At 45.3% G+C, this 14,442-nt stretch overlaps 2 protein-coding genes across 2 annotated transcripts; both read left to right on the top strand.

The window, feature by feature from the left end:
- Positions 1-865: 865 nt before the first annotated feature.
- LOC116220177 (deoxynucleoside triphosphate triphosphohydrolase SAMHD1-like) lies at positions 866-4,381 on the top strand. The gene is made up of 5 exons (XM_042707513.1): positions 866-901; positions 2,401-2,465; positions 2,630-2,702; positions 3,229-3,389; positions 4,143-4,381. The coding sequence occupies exons 1-5, from the start codon at positions 866-868 to the stop codon at positions 4,288-4,290; spliced, it is 483 nt and encodes a 160-aa protein (XP_042563447.1). The 3' UTR covers positions 4,291-4,381.
- Positions 4,382-6,847: 2,466 nt separating this feature from the next.
- LOC105904280 (deoxynucleoside triphosphate triphosphohydrolase SAMHD1) lies at positions 6,848-10,556 on the top strand. The gene is made up of 6 exons (XM_042707512.1): positions 6,848-6,873; positions 7,095-7,266; positions 7,863-7,952; positions 8,058-8,162; positions 8,585-8,722; positions 10,470-10,556. The coding sequence occupies exons 1-6, from the start codon at positions 6,848-6,850 to the stop codon at positions 10,554-10,556; spliced, it is 618 nt and encodes a 205-aa protein (XP_042563446.1).
- The last annotated feature ends 3,886 nt before the right edge of the window (positions 10,557-14,442 follow it).

Raw genomic sequence — 14,442 nt, 5'->3', positions numbered from 1 at the left:
AGATTTTACATCTTGCAGGCAAGTTTCTATCTTGGGTTAGACGTGAATTTCATTCATGTATGAATTATTCAAATTGTTTAATTGATTTTATTGAGCGAAACATTCATTTGGCCTTTTACCATTAGCCCTAATGGTGACGGTGGTGGTGACGATGATGATGATGAAACTGCGTGTCGGCGCTCGGAGAGTTCCGAATTCCTGCAGTACTCCAGTATTGCCACAAGGAAATGTACTTACACGAACTAGAACCAGACGTAGAGATACGTCCTTTTCTACGTCTAAGACGGTTTTTATAAATCTGTATTTAGACGTGGATTTGATCGCACGAACACTCTATGATCAAATCTGTGCGTAAGTACGTTTTATAAATGAGGCCCAAAGAGAGAGTGAAGAGGGAAAATATTGAAAGAAGGAGAGAAAATGGAGTGAAGCAGAGAGAGAGATGGAGTGTGTGAGGGAGGATAGAGGACCTACCAATGCTGAGACCAAACCTACGCCCTTGCATTAGACACCTTTAATTTAGTAATACCAGTTCATCTTTGGATACAGGCGTATCTAAGAGGCAAAATTACGAGTCTTAGACTTAGACTTCTGTCAGATGTAATACTAAGGGTCCCGTACATATACATCTGAGCCCCGGAGCAACCGCACCTGCTGCACCGCCTATAGTTACGCCCCTGGCTTTGCGTTATATAAACGTGTCGGTCAGTCTCTCAATAAAGCGCCAGAATTGATAAAGTCAAGGAAGGTCCAAACAACGAAACCGGCGTCTTAAAAACTTCAGAAAAGCGAGAGCCAATGGCTTCACGTCTGGGAGAAGATTTCATACACTGGGATGTTGAAGACACTTGTTGTTACCTTCGTAATGAGGGACTTGGAGAATGGGAGACCATATTTAAAGGTGAGTGCTCTGTTTTCACACAAGCATAAAACATTTGTACCAAATTGACTTGATTTCTCTTCAATGTCGAACGAGGCTAAGGTTAGTCTGTACAGGGTTGTCTTTAGGTTAAGATAGCCTTCTTGAATTGGCCATTATCGGTCAGTTCTTTTTCAACTTTGTCCAAATAAGTGAGCTAGTTTGCATCTGTGGCTTAAAGCAGCGTTTCTATAAGTGTGGGGCGCAGAGACGTGACAGGTGGGGAGATGGACGCGATGAACGGGAGATTTTCCCGTTGCAATGCGTTCCTTTATAGACAATTCCAATCATACACCCCCATTGCACTAAACAACCACACACAAACAAAGAAATATTGTATTAATTAGCCTATTAAGTATTGTATTGTATTAATTAGCCTGTTGTTAACCTTTCCTGCTAGTCGTAGTCGACAATATTTTACTGGATACAAATGTTCAGATTTCAAATACTTTCTGACAGTATATTCCCTAAGTAAGAGTGCTCAGTACAAAACCCAAATTGTAGTATGTTGTCAGTGGTAAAATAGTCAATACTGTGAGGGTGTTGCACAAAAGTTGAAGTGATGGTTTCAGAGGTTGATATTGATAGCTGTAGTTTGAATTTTGTTATCCATTGTTAAATAAATGAGAAAACATACATTTTCAATTGAGAACAAATTGTAGGTTTTGATGTAAAAGTTTGGTTTTGATGGGTGTGTGATAAGTTTTGAGAAGGTGGTGTCATTCTGCAAACATCATATAGTGTTTTGGTCATTTCATCTTCTGTTAGGGCTGTGTGTGAGCTGTTGAGCAGTGAATGGAAAAATGTGCCAAAGCAATCGAGAAAAACTGTAACGTTTGCTTACTTTATCCAGCGTCAATCGGTTGATCATCTTAGCTGACAGCTGAGTTTTACATCCTGTGCCATACAAATACATGTACTTTAGGCATATTGCAACAGTTTTGCTGGGGACACTCTACCGATGAACAGTTTGGAGTCTCAGTAACTGATGTGATTTCCAATGTAGCGAAGTACAATACTTCAGTCAAAATCTACTTAAGTAAAAGTAAAATTAGGTGACGGCATAGCTGTGTGATTGCCTTGGGAATGACCGGTGGATCTAACTGATAATTGCATTTTGGGGAATACTCAGAGACACAACAACATCCAGGCAGCATAATGTACTTTCCCAGCTGGTGTTTTCACACTGTGGACTGATGAGATCATGTTGGGCTATGATCTAGTCTAATTCAGCAGACAAAACCACCTTGGAGCTTCAGAGCTGTTGGAGCACCTCAGTTCAATTAACTGATAAAACGAATGAATTGCCTCGTAAGCTGCCTGTTTCCCACACAAATTTATGTGCCTTATTTGTCGTAAATCTTTCTTACAGCTGGCACTGGCCCCAAATATGTTGTCAAAAAAGATGAAATGCTCAGTCATACCTATCAAACCTGATCAACTAATTTCTCACAATTTGCCCACATTGTTTTTCTGCAGAGCAAGAGATTACAGGGGTGGGGTTGCGCTACCTCACAGAGTCGCATCTGAAGGAGATCGGAATTGGGTGAGTTTGGAAGAGATCGGACACTGGGTGCTTTTTTCAGACTAGAATAGAACACATTACTCTTGACTAGATTTCCACATCTAGATTGATACAGAGTGGGTTGGATTGAGATGAATGGGACTGTGTGGGAGCTTTTGTCACTGTGATATTGGTTCCTCTTTTAGACCTCTGGGGAAACGCTTGCAGATTATCCACAGCCTGCAGAAACTATGGCACATCACAGACGTTCCTATGAAGGTATGTGGGGACATCGGCAATGTATTGTGTTGCACCAGTGAAGGTCACTATAATTTGAGTATTTTTATGAATTATGTGTATTGGCAGTGTTGCCATATAGTTATTAGCTGCCATGCAAGCCACCAATTAAAAGCTTGAGTAACACGCGATACGTAACACTGTATTACACCCTCATTCCAAATGTCAACACTCTCTTTTTATGACTCTCTCTTTCTCTCTTTGACTAAGTCACACTGGTTTTTAGATTCAGTGGCATGTAGATTGATTTATCCCTCCCTGAACTCTCTCTATCTTTCTTTCTTTCTTTCTATCTCTCTCTCTCTCTCTCTCTCTCTCTGAGTCAAGTGGGTTTGCATGTAACCCAGGACTGTCTTGTCTCCCCCAGGTCTGCAATGACCCCATCCATGGCCACATTGAGAAACTATGGCCTATGAAGGTATGTGGGGACATCTTATTGGCTGTGTTGCCATACAATTATTATTATTCCAAATGGCAATACTCTCTCTTTCTCTCTCTCTCTCTCCAGGTCTTCAACGACCCCATCCACGGCCACATTGAGATGCACCCCCTCCTGGTGCGCATCATAGACACTCCTCAGTTCCAGAGGCTTCGCCACATCAGGCAACTGGGTGGGAAATACCTGGTGTTCCCAGGGGCATCCCACAACCGCTTTGAACACTCTCTCGGGTGTGTGTGTGTGTGTGTGTGTGTGTGTGTGTGTGTGTGTGTGTGTGTGTGTGTGTGTGTGTGTGTGTGTGTGTGTGTGTGTGTGTGTGTGTGTGTGTGTGTGTGTGTGTGTGTGTGTGTGTGTGTGTGTGTGTGTGTGTGTGTGTGTGTGTGTGATGAAAAGCAAAGGGAGAAAAATAAGGAGGACTAAAGTGAAAAGCCTGGTCTCTTGACATACCTGGTGTTCCCTTGGGCGTCCCACAACCATTTGGAACATTCTGTTGGGTGTGTGTTTGAAAGATAGAGCCAGAGAGAGAGCCAGATATACAGTATATATATATATATATAGAGAGAGAGAGAGAGAGAGAGTGAGAGAGAGAGAGTCAGAGAGCAAGAAAGAGAGTCAGAGTGAAAGAGAGAGAGTCAGAGAGAGATTCAGAGAGAGATTCAGAGAGAAAGAGAGAGAGATTCAGAGTGAAAGAGAGATTCAGAGTGAAAGAGAGAGCGTCAGAGAGAGGGAGCGCCAGAGAGAGAGGCGCAGGTGTCTACACTAAATGTTGCTTTTCTGAAACTGAAACTCAAAGTAGTATGTACCCTAAGCTCAAACCATATCTGTATGGCCTTGGGAGCAATACAGCACTAGCCATGTTTTGGCCTAAAAGAGTTAAGTTTAAAACTGCAGTAATTATAGGATAAACTGGATAAAATGCTCTTGTGTATTTTGTGAGTGGATTTTCTTCCATGGTGATATGACATTGTGTATGCATCCTACAGGGTCGGGTATCTGGCTGGTCAGCTGGTCCAAGTCCTGAATGAACGGCAACCTGAGCTACTCATAACCAGGAGGGATATCCTGTGTGTGCAGATTGCAGGCCTGTGCCACGACTTGGGTAAGTGTGTCACAAGCTTACAAGCGCGCTAGAGAAAGCTATGTACCACTGCACACCTTCACTCAGACCCAAACGCACCAGACTTGGCCTCTCGGCACAGATGCTTTGCAGGTGTTTACTTGGCGTTTGTTGGATAAGGGGGGGGGGGGGGTCATGTTGTTGCCTATGTTCCTTGTCGAGGAAGGAGGAGGATTAGGTGGGGGTCTACCCTTAAGATAGGAAACAGTCTTTCTTTCACTGATATTTAGTTTCGACAGTCAGTGCAAAGGACATTTATGTGCTTTTTACCCTGAGAATATCTGTTTATGTTTTAAAAACGTGTATGCAGGACATGGGCCGTTCTCTCACCTGTACGATGGAAAGTTCATCCCCAAAGTTCGCCCAGGGTACAAGTGGAAGGTAAATGAATGCATCCAGAAGGTCTTCCTACATCTGATTAGAACAAATTGCTGACAACACCAAAGTCATATGTTTCCTTGCTAGGACACACACACACACACGCACATGCCCGCACACACACACACACTGATAATCCAGTACTATAATGTCCCCACCCAGCTGCTAGATTAGTGAATGTAATGTGATGGGAGCAGGTGTTCTCTGGCCTCCTTGGCAAAAACATGTTTGCACAAATCTGAAGTTACTCACCAGTCAGTTTAAGAATACCTGAGAACTGAGTTTTAGATGCTGTTTAGGCTATGTAGAACGCCTGGTAAAAAGTGTTGCAAACTGTTGGCAGTTGTCACCTAACATGAGGCCTTGTGCAACACACGTGACTTTAGGACTCCCCTTTGAATGTAAATGTAAACTCAATAAAAGCACTGCCAATGTTTGACACGTTTTATTTGACCTACTACGCACACAAATACACTGAGTTGAAATTAAAGTAAAGTACAGTACTGGTCTGGGTCCTCCTCCAATCATTAAGGAGAGGGTGTGAGTGACTGGGTCCTTCTCCAATCATTAAGGAGAGGGTGTGAGTGACTGGGCACGTCACCAGTACCAGGCACGTCTGACACAGGAATCCACAGGGGAAAGGGTCAGTTGATTAACTATGTTTTTATCACCACCTCTGGTGAAGGCATCTGGAAAGATAAGCACACTTATAGGGCAATAAAATGTAACTGTGGATGTGTGTGTTTGGGTACGTACATGTGAATAAATACACGTGTGTGTGTGTGTGTGTGTGTGTGTGTGTGTGTGTGTGCGCGCGTGTGTCCTCTGCAGCATGAGGAGGCCTCTGTGAAGATGTTTGACCACCTGGTGAGGGAGAATAAACTGGAGGTGGTGATGCAGGTGCATGGCCTGACCCTCCCCGATGACCTGGTGTTCATTAAGAACCTGATCAAGGGGGCCCCGGAGGGCCCAACCACGCCTTCCCACGGACAGGCCCCTGTGAGTTACCATGGAAACCCTGTCCGAAAGAGGAGGGAAGAGAACAAAGGGGGGAGAAATAGTAGTGAGTGTTAAAGAAATCCAATTTGTGTGTGTGTGTGTGTGTGTGTGTGTGTGTGTGTGTGTGTGTTTTCTTTTTAAGATGTGGCCCTACGAAGGCAGGCCTGAGGAAAAGTCCTTCCTGTATGAGATTGTGGCCAACAAAAGGAATGGCATCGATGTGGACAAGTGGGACTACTTTGCGAGGTTAGGCAGCGTGTTAGGCAGTCATTGTCTTCTAATCTGTGCTTTTAAAGATAAAAAGCCATTCTGCTCCAGGTGCTTAGTCGTAAGTGATGAAGTATCTCTGTCTGTAGCTCAGAACCTTTTTCTATCTTCTCTTTGGGGATCCCTGGCCCAGATTATGTATCTATGGCTCCATTGAGCTGGTGCTGTAATTGACTGAAAATATGACGTGTGTGTGTGTGTGTGTGCTCACAGGGACTGTTACCACCTTGGCATCCAGAACAACTTTGATTACCATCGCTTCCTGAGTTTTGCTCGAGTGTGTGATGTGGGGAAGAAGGGGAAGAAGTACATTTGCACCAGAGATAAGGTTTCTGTTCCATGTTCATTTCCTGTTTTCAGGGTTCCTTGCAGTTAGATGTCACCGGACAGCAGATCAGGTTTTATATGTGACGCAGAGCTCCAGTCAGCCCTACCCTGTCCAAAAATGTTTTCTAGGAACGCAATGGCTCTCATGATTGAATTCCTGTTGGTATTTGCATTCATCCGCTTACCGTATTGTTCTTGTGCAGGAGGTAGGGAACATGTATGACATGTTCCACACGCGGAACTGCCTTCATCGCAGAGCGTACCAGCACACAGTCGGCAACATCATTGAAACCATGTAAGTGCTTTAAGGGCAGGCATCTGAGAAAAACAATGCCATGTTACCACTGCCAATGGGTACAGTGGTCAAATCACTGATCAGGGAGATGATGATTTGTTTCAAACAGCCGTTTAGCGAAGTGCATTCATCCTAGGTTGAAAACTTCTAATCTCAGTATTCTTGTGTTGCATCATTTGGTCAGGATTACAGAGGCCCTGGTGAAGGCACACCCCTACATTAAGATCCAGGGCTCAGGAGGGGAGATGTTCTCTCTCTCCACAGCCATAGATGACATGGAGGCCTACACCAAACTCACAGGTAAGATGGCGGCCCACGGGCGACCTGTTAGGCACTTGAGTTTTTCTTGAGGTGAACTTGTTTGAGTGTGCATGTGTACAAATATACAGTACTTAGTTTCTCTTTGCAGTCCTGAGGAAGTCTTAATTTTCCCGTGAGTGAGTGAGTGAGTGAGTGTGTGTGTGTGTGTGTGTGTGTGTGTGTGTGTGTGTGTGTGTGTGTGTGTGTGTGTGTGTGTGTGTGTGTGTGTGTGTATGTGTGACTGTATGTCTGTCTGTCTGTCTGTCTGTCTGTCTGTCTATCAGACTGCATATTTCAGGAGATCCTCAATTCATCCTCTGCGGAGTTGGAGGGAGCTCGGGTGATCCTCCAGAACATCATCTGCCGCCGCCTGTATAAGTTTGTGGGTGAGATCAGACCCACCCCTCACGTGGACGTGTCCCAGGTAAGTACACACACACACACACACACACACACACACACACACTCACAGAGCTGGACTGGAGAGCGCAGGGTTAATTATACATGTTAATGGATCATAATAACAATAATATTAATAAACTTTCGCAATATTGAAAAAAAAAAAACGGGCCGCTCTGGTAGACGTAGACGTACCATGTGGTGCTGGATATAAAAAACAGATATTGGACTCAAGTGGTATAAATATTAATAATAATAAAAATATGGTATTTTGTTATATGGCTATGATAGTACAAACGTTCTGATTGGCTAATGCGTTGCTATGCCTCCCGTGTATCACCCGCTCAGGGGCCTCAGCGGGCGATACGGAATTGCGTATACTCTGATAGTGAGTCTTACTCTCCAGATGAACAAGAAATAGTTACAACTAGAGTTCATACATATAGATGTATTTGAATACAATGTTATTACAGTCCCTGTTGATGTAATGGTTAGGCTTCCGAATACTTTTGTCCATACAGTGTACATACTGTAATGCAATGTTGAAAACACCTGCTGAATGCTGTGTGTGTGTGTGTGTTTGTGTGTGTGTGCATGTACGTGTGTGTGTGGCCTTCTCAGGTTAAGCAGCGGGAGTGGGCTAAAGAAGTAGCCAGCTCCAAACCCAGTGGTGAAGATGTGGTCTTGGAGAGCGAGGACTTCGTTGTCGATGTAAGCAAACGCTCCAGCCCTCTGGGCTCTTTCCTCTTTGGAGTCACTCCGAGCCGGCGGCGTGCTATTAACACGAACCTCTTGCTCTTGCTCCTGCTCCTGCAGGTCATCTCCTTTGACTACGGCATGAAGGACAAGAACCCCATGAACTACGTCCACTTCTACCACAAAGAAACCACGAACAAGGCCAAAAAGATCCCCAAGGATCAGGTGCCTTTCTATTCTAAACTGAAAAAAAGACATTTCATTGCGCCTTGTGATATACGTACACAGATTTCTTCTTCTTAAATATGCCTCTTAATGTGAGTACCGTCTGTGTCTGTGTCTGTGTCTGTGTCTGTGTCTGTGTCTGTGTCTGTGTCTGTGTCTGTGTCTGTGTCTGTCTGTCTGTCTGTCTGTGTCTATTATGTGTGTGAGTGTGTCTATATATATATGTGTGGGTGTGTGTGTCTGTCTGTCTGTCTGTCTGTCTGTGTCTATGTGTGTGTGTGTGTGTGTGTGTGTGTGTATTCTGAACCATGTGTTTTCGTCCCTAAAGCATGAGGAAACGGTTACTTCTGTTTCTTCAAGTGTCTCTTCTGTGATGGAATGTTAAGATATCTGGTGTGTTGCCGTGCCGACGGCCCTGACAGGTGTCCAAGCTGCTGCCTGAGAAGTTTGCGGAGCAGCTGATCCGCGTGTACTGCAAGCGCACGGACAAGCCCAGTCTGGAGGATGCCAAGAAGTACTTTGAGAAATGGTGCATGGACAACAACTTCATCCAGCCTCAGGTGCAGCCAGACACACACAGACACACACAGACGCAAACAGACACACACAGATATACCCAGACACACACAGACACACACAGACACACAGACGTGAATTTAACTCTGCCTCAGCACTCTCCATAACGCATCTTCTCCCTTCAACCCCACACCTTGAAGTGCTTCTTCCTATATTTTTTTCTCTCCTCCAAACCTCAGGTGCAGCAACATCTGTCCCAAACCACCCAGACACACTATTAGGGAATGCCGCCTGATAGCAGCTATCACACAACGATACAACCGTAGTCTAGGGGTAGGCTATATCTGGATCCCGCTGTCTACCGAGGAACCCCCTAATATGTAATAGGCTTGTTAATAAGATGTGTTCGACGCTAGGTGTGTCTGTGATGTGCCACAGGGATTTGCCAGCTTACCTTGCTATGTCGCTTGGCCAGCCTAGGCGAATGGCCCTGCGCCGACTAGCACTGTCGTAGCCGCTAGGCGTTGTTAGTTCAGATAGGGAGGAAACAAAAGAAACAAACACAAATGAAATGTCCGATAGACAAAGAACTTCCCAGCAGGTGAGGCCACGGCGTGAGAGCAAGGCCGTCTCTCTCTGCACCGCTACGTAATTCCACGCCGCTCTCCCGAGTGCTCCCAGGTGAGCCATTATCAAATGTTGCTCATCTCGCTCAGCCAATGAGCAGCCTGTGTAAACTGGCACTCCCCCTGGAGTATGGGATGTGAAAGTGGTAGTGTACTGTGTAGGTAATGCATCTCTCTTTGCCTATCGTAACAACACACACACATACACACACACACACACACACACACACTCACACACAAACACACACACACACCCAAAGGAGAAATTAAGACTTCCTCAGGACAACATAGAGAAACTAAGCACTGTAAAAATATTTGTACACATGCACACACACTCCTTAGCTCAGGCCTCAACCTGTCCCCACATCCTCCGCTCCGCCCACCCTTTCCCCAGCGCACCACCTAACACTCTGAACTCACCCCATCCGCTCTTGTCCATTCTGTTTTCTCAGTTATGATGTGATGTGATGTGAAGTCATTTGGCTCCATTACTCCCGTGTTGAGAGCAATGTTGTGCACTGACAGTAGGCTGGGTGACACCTTGCAGAACTGGATATGCTGACATCGTTTTTACCCACTAAATTGCCTTAACCCTTATCAATCTTTGTCAAACTCAATCATGGATCTAATGAACTGATATATTGGGGTATCAGGGGAGTAGAGCGGTCAAGGCCTGTTTGTTTTCTTTTTTATTAAGGACATGATCCTTTTCCCTCTTGATCCTAAGATGACATAGCTGGACTCCTTAGCCTTCCATGGTTCGGTAGATCCGTTTGTTTAGGTTTGCGGTCCTATTTCAAGAACATGTGATGTCGAAGGTCTCCCCCTGGCCTTGTCTGTCCTCTCGTCTAGTTTATGAGGTTTAGTCATTTCATTGACACCTTAATCTAAAGCAGTGTGGTGTCCAGGGGTTCCCTGGGAACTTCATTGACTGTAACTTGGGGGGGGGGGGGGGGGGGGGGTCACTTTGTTGTGAAAAACCCAAATGTTTTTTACCCGTCGTCTTAAGTAAAGTTAAAGGTCCGGTATGTAGCAGACGCTTTTACCCAAAGCGACTTACATTGGCATCCTGCAGTGACTGGGAAGCAAACTCAGGTTTAGTGGAGGAAACTAACGGTCTGTGTCTTTCTCTGGTTTCATGTTCATGATGGTGACCCCTCTGAAGGCGAGCCGGGCCAGCGATGACAGTGATGATGATGATGATAAAGATGAAGACGGAGACGAAGATGAAGATGAAGATGAAGATGAGTAATCTTAGGGCAGCAGTCATCCAGCCAGGGCAGCACAACACAGCAGTCGGAAGGCCAAAATCAGGCTTTTCCTCAGTTTGACCACCAGGTGGCAGCAAAGTGCATTTACTAAGGCAGAGATGGCAGAGCCTCTACAGGAGAACTCCAATGGCTGGGGCCTCCGACAGCTCTCTCCTCCCTATACCCCAGAACTGCTCTGGGCATCTAATATTTATAGTAGAGTATGAAGCAGTTTTTTTGTCCACATCAAGCTTTTGTTTTTGTTGATTTCCCTTTGCTTAAGTCTTACCAATATACTTCTTGGGGCTTATGTCTTGGTGGGGGAAAAGTAATGTAGTTGCTAAAAACAAACTGGTAAAGCACCTTTCACTCTAGAATGGTAAATTGTTTTATTTTCTTAAGCTTCAACTACAAACACTGTTACATTAATTTGGTGCATATATTACAAAGACCAAATGTTACTCTTGCAATCAGCCACTGTTTTTTTTGGACTGTCGTATGTAAACTTAACATGTTCTGGACATTGAATGTATATTTATTTTACAAATTTCTCCTCTCTTTCCGAGTGCTTTGAAGCTCTCATACTTGGCATATGAGAATAGGGGTGTTCAACATGTCAGGTTCATTTAGCTTAGTTTAGGCTCATACCACAGATTTACCTACTCATCCATATCTCTCTGTGTGTGTGTGTGTGTGTGTGTGTGTGTGTGTTTTAGAGTTGATGTATTGCATACTGCTGCCGTATAGTCCTCCGTCTATGGCAGTATTTGGCGTGAGCCATCACTATTTACTGGCATTAACAGATTCATTTTGTCCTGGACAGCGGTCACTCTGCAGGTAACGTAACAGGAAAGGGTTTGGGTGTTAGATCACGTTTGGTGGTGTGAACATATAGAGTGTGTTTTTTTTTCTGGGTGAACTCTGAACATTTGAGTGCTTTTGTTTTACATGTGTAACCTTCCTTTCCTGGTCTGTGTGGTTTTCATTTGTCTGTGGTAATGACAATTGCCTGCCCCTCAATTGCAGTGTGGGCTTTTGTACTTTGAACTTTGACCTGTGTTGCTAGCAGTACTCTACTTTCTTGTCAGGAAGTGAGTTGACATCAAAGCTGCTGACTATCATGTTTTAGCTGCCAGTGATGGTTCACTTTCACGATCAGGATATGTTAAAATAAAAAAATAGAAAAGTTTTTATCCATGGGAAAAGAGTGATCGTGGTGTATGTTTTGACTGTATCTGACCTCAGCGATATAAATAAAATATCTAAATATCTAACCTTGTGTTTGTTTTGAGCCTATCTGTCTGAGCAACGCCCAGTGAGATATATGAACACACACACACACACACACACACACACACACAGACACACGCGCACACACACACACAGAGAGTCTCCCGCAAAGTTCCCAAAAATATCCTCACCCTTTTCCACCTCGTAGTCCCCCTGCTGTGGTTTTTATGGTTGAAATATCCGGTCCCATACCTGATGGCCACCACTAGAGGGAGCTCTACTGACACTGAGCACTGTTCCAGCATGGGGAGCTAAAGCAGTGGCCAAAATAGTGAACAGTAACACCTAAGGCAAAACAATAGGTGGACTACAAGTGGCCAATACATCTTAGAAATCACATTCAATGCTAATTTTCCTACTGGTAAACACTCAGATTTGTACAGATGTCCAAGTCCAGTGTGTATAATTTAGGCTGTTTGCTCTACTCTTGAATGCTGAAATCCCCTCTCTAACCAGGGGAACATGGTTGTGTTGGCAAAATGGTGGATGCCCCTGTGCACGTCCCTGTGTCATTCTCTATGAAGAGGACAAAATCAAAATGTTTTTCTAAAGCCATCATGATTGGCCCGTTTCACAGTCAAATGCTTATTGGCTTCTATTAACTCATTACAAACACTTATCCCTTACAGACAAAACCCCTCTCTGTGTGTGTGTGTGTGTGTGTGTGTGTGTGTTTTTTTTCTGTCCAAATCATCACAGGCTGGTGTTTAAGAGCAGGCGGCTGCGGGGGTGTCCGGTGTTGAGGGACTGTTTGTTGGTTTAGTTTGAGGGGAGATAATGAGAATAGTGTGGGTATGAAAGAGAGAGAGAGGAGGAGGAGGAGTGCTATCTACTGCTAACTCTCCACCTGCTGACCTGTGTGCATAAACACACTGTGTGTGTGTGTGTGTGTGTGTGTGTGTGTGTGTGTGCAAAAGCTCTTGTACTGTATGGACCTCTTGTCTGTTTCTAGTACGGATGTGTTCTCTGCTTTTGTTTTTCTTCTTAATTTAATTTTTTTGTTGTTTCTTTTTTTTTTCTCTCACAGGAAGTTCCACAGTGCAGGAAGTGGAGGTAAAAACGCCACCCTGCCGCCCTCCCCTTGTCCCGTTCACACACATCCTGTGGCACTGATTCAGGGTGTTACGCACACACACGCACACACACACACACTCAAACACTCACACACACACACACACACACACACACACTGCACTGACCACAGGGGCCAACTGCCTGCTAGTATTTTTATAATCTTCATCCTCCCTGACCTGTTGCTCCCCTCCTGGCGCCAGTGGTCTCGCTCCCCCCCTCCCCTTGTCCCCCCCCTGCCCCCCTCCCGGCAGAAAGACTCTTCTGTGCCCTGCTGGCCCTTGCACCCCCTGGCCCCTGGGTGGATAATTGAGACCAGCTGTTGCAAGGTGCCTCCCCCCCACACACACATACCCTCCCTCTGCTGCACTTGCCTTTTTGGCAGTCTGCACACTCCATGGCAGGCGCACCCCTCCTTCTTGACCCCCCCACCACCTTCTCCTCAGCCCTGTGCTTGTCAATCTCCATCAGTTGCTCTGATTGACGGATGGGTCGCTAAGCTCCGAGCGTCTCGGGATTTGGTGAATGTTCGGTATGTGTCCCTGATTGATTTGTGGCAGTGAGAGGGAGAAGAAGAGGAGGAAGAAGAAAAAAAAAAACTGTTCCGCCTTTATGGCGTCAGTGTTTTAATGTCTTTTTGGGTGTTTTGTTTTTGAAGAAAACGTTCCCCCTTTTCTGCACTCCTGGGTAGTTTGGCTGGAGATGCAGTGCTCCTCTTGTCAGGGTTGCAAAGCCCCCGTCGATTGACCCACAATTCCAGTCAGCGTCCCGGCAAATGGAAAATGTCAGCATAACCTGGGCACCCCCTCTCTCTCTCGCCCTCTCTCTCTCTCTTTTTCCACCTCTCTCTGCCTCACTCTCTCTCTCAATCCCCCCCCCTCTCTCTCTCTCTCTCCTTTTCCACCTCTCTCTGCCACTCTCTCTCTCTCCCTCTCTCTCTCTGCAGCCCTCCTTGGGGAGTGAAGGTGATGAACCTTCAGTGTGGATCTCTTCAGGCCCCATCACAAATGGGCCGGTGGTGACAATGAGCCGTGCGGGCCGACCCACTTAGGAAGGAATGCTTCGAGAGGAATGAGAGTGAGAGGAAAAGGGAGTGAGAGGAGAGAGGAGAGGAGAGGGAAAGAGAAGAAAAAGAGAGGAGTATGTGAATAAGAGGTGGTGGGTTGTGTGTATGTATGTTTGTATGTGTGTTTATGTGTGTAGGTTTAGGTATGTGTGTGTAAATGTATGTATGTGTGTGTGTGTGTGTGTGTGTGTGTGTGTGTGTGTGTGTGTGTGTGTGTGTGTGTGTGTGTATGAGTATGTGTCTGTGTATGGGGGTGGCGTGTAGTGGGTAATGTGTTTTTCCTACAGCATGACTAAACTTCCTGTCTCACACACACACACACACAACTAGGCTAATGCTTGAGAGGCAAAATACTGTGATTTATGTGGTATCGCAAGCGTGTCTATTTGTGCTGCTGGGGTGTGTGTGTGGCACATATGTTTTCACTGCTATTTGGGCTTTGTCACTGTGTAATGCCATCT

The sequence above is a fragment of the Clupea harengus genome, chromosome 4 (assembly GCF_900700415.2).
Source record: "Clupea harengus chromosome 4, Ch_v2.0.2, whole genome shotgun sequence".
Classification (NCBI taxonomy): domain Eukaryota; kingdom Metazoa; phylum Chordata; class Actinopteri; order Clupeiformes; family Clupeidae; genus Clupea; species Clupea harengus.
The sequence above is the reverse complement of the archived record's forward strand: the minus strand, read 5'-3'. Positions and strand labels throughout refer to the sequence as shown.